This window comes from Eimeria mitis, genomic scaffold, assembly GCF_000499745.2.
Source record: "Eimeria mitis Houghton genomic scaffold, Emh_scaff7273, whole genome shotgun sequence".
NCBI classification, from domain to species: Eukaryota; Apicomplexa; class Conoidasida; order Eucoccidiorida; family Eimeriidae; genus Eimeria; species Eimeria mitis.
This window is the reverse complement of record NW_024015967.1, coordinates 1-2405: the sequence shown is the minus strand read 5'-3', so window position 1 is coordinate 2405 and position 2405 is coordinate 1. Positions and strand designations below refer to the sequence as shown.

The following is a 2405-nucleotide window of genomic DNA, read 5'->3' as shown; positions in this document are numbered from 1 at the left end:
GCAGCAGCAGCAGCAGCAAGAGCAGCAGGCGTTGCAGCTGTTGATGGAGTGAAAGCGCCAAGAGTTTGTTATGGCCAAGGAGACAGTTGGAGACAGTTGTTTGTTTGTTATGAGGCCTAAGAATATAAGAAAACATCTGCTTGTGGTATACTGAGGTGTCTCTGTATAGGTATTGCTGCTGTCTCCTCGGGGTGTAAGAGCCAGTGTGGGGGCCTCAAAGAGCTGAGAGAAGGAGACAGGCGCAGACGACAGGCCCACTTAACTCTCTCTATATACAGCCTCAGCAGCTCCCCCTCTGTCAACAGTCTCCTCGCTATACACCAGAGACACCCAGACTCTGTCCACTCGCTGCATGCAGAGTCTGAGGAGACATCTGAGTTTGTGGGGCTGGTTGAGCTGCTAGCACTGTGCGGAGAAGGAGACGGAGGAGACAGAGAAGAGGCTGTGCCTACTCTATGGAGATTCTCTTCTCCATATGTAGGAGACGGCAGCAGCTCGCCCCCATTGCCCTGCTGCTGTCTCCTCTGGCTACTACTACTAAACTCCACCCGGTGTCTCCTGTGTGCGCTGTATTGCAACACAAGGAGACGAGTGAACGCCTGCAGCAGCTGATGAGGTGTGGGGTGTGGGGTCAACACCCCCAACAGAGACTCAAGCCCGACTGTCTGCTGCTGCAGATGCCCCCCTGCTGCTCCTGCTGCTGCTGCTGCTGCTGCTGCTGCTGCTGCTGCTGCAGTGGTAGTATAGGAGGGGGCCTCCTGTCTCTGCACCTGCAGGGCCAGCAGCTGCATCTGGCTGTGCTGCAGCACTCGCCAGAAAGCATCTGCGAGAGAGTTTTGTGTGTTGCTGCTGAATACTGGTTGGCCGACAGCAGCAGCAGCAGCAGCAGAAGCAGCAGCAGCAGCATGGAGCTGTCTGTCTCCTGAGGCAACAGCTTCACTTAGAGAACGTATAGGGGTGCTGCACTCAGGGCCTCCTGTGGGGCCTTGGCTGCTGCTGCTGCTGCTGCTGCTGCTGCTGCTGCAGCGCAGCTGAGACAGCAGCGGATGCTCCAATAGAGACAAAAGTATACAACACGTCGCCAGCTGGATGGAGACATGCCAGCAAGAGTGTAGCAGCCAGTAGTAAGCGCTCAACTCACCCACACTGAAACAACCAACGCCTAAAGGAGACAGATACACACAACATATATATATATATATATATACATACATATATATATATATATATATGCATATCGTGTGTGTGTGTCTGTGTATGTCTCTGTGTATGTCTCTGCATGTCTCTGTGTATGTATGTACGTATGTATGTATGTATGTGTGTGTGTGTGTGTGTGTGTGTGTGTGTGTGTGTGTGTGTGTGTGTGTNGTATGTATGTATGTATGTGTGTGTGTGTGTGTGTGTGTGTGTGTGTGTGTGTGTGTGTGTGTGTGTGTATGTAGGAGACAGCGGGGGCAGGGGCTCACCGAGGGCAGCTAGGAGGAGGCCGAGGGCGAGGAGTTCTGGCCTGGGGGCTGTGTCAGTGAGTGCGAGGCCTATGCATGCGCTCCAGGTAAGAGAGGGTTTGTGTTGTGTTTTTATATTTGTATTTATTCTGTGTATTTGTTGTTCTCTAGACAGTGGCAGCAGCTTCTTGCTGCTCTCCTTTATATAACACACAAATCCATCCATATAATTATATGCACGCCTGCTGCTGCAGCTGCTGCAGCAGCAGCTGCTGCTGCACATCTCTATACGACATCTACCCGCAGCCTCAAGCCTAGCTATTGCTTGCCCCAGCGCCTGTATACATATATTTTCTCTTGTCTCCATCATTTTATTTGTGAGGAGTTGCTGCAGCTCTGAGTGTTGCTGTTGCTGCTGCTGCTGCTGCTGTTGCTGCTGCTGCTGCTGCTGCTCTTCTGGGCTGCTGGGGACTGTCTCCTTTTCCTTCGGTACCCCAGACAAACTATCAAGCCACTTAATGTCTTGGGGCTGCCAGTGCTGCAGCTCCTGGTGTATCTGCAGCTGCAGTGTCTCCTCTTCTTTTTGTCTCCTCCATAAGAGCCAAGCTTTTGCTGCTAGGGTGATGAGGGGGAGAAGGAGACAGATGGCGACGAAGCATGCAGCATCAATGGGTTGAAATGTTTCTGGTAGAACTCTAAAACTAAGAAGCAGCAGCAGCAGCAGCAGCAGCAGCAACTCTGCTGCAGCAGAACCTACTGCAGCAAAAGCTATCGATGTCACCACCAATGCATAGTATGAAGATAAATAATCTAAGCGCTGCAGCAGCGGCACACTCAAAGGGAGACGAGCCAACCCATCTACACAGGAGTGATACAGACAAGACCATAGAACTGAACACACACCACACACAACACAAACAAATATATATATATATATATATATATATATATATATATATA

At 50.9% G+C, this 2405-nt stretch overlaps 1 protein-coding gene across 1 annotated transcript; it reads right to left on the bottom strand.

The window, feature by feature from the left end:
- Positions 1-116: 116 nt before the first annotated feature.
- On the bottom strand, positions 117-791 carry EMH_0090870 (uncharacterized protein; the record flags this gene model as incomplete). Its single annotated transcript, XM_038023006.1, has 1 exon — positions 117-791. The coding sequence occupies one exon, from the start codon at positions 789-791 to the stop codon at positions 117-119; it is 675 nt and encodes a 224-aa protein (XP_037878860.1).
- Between the last annotated feature and the right edge of the window lie 1614 nt (positions 792-2405).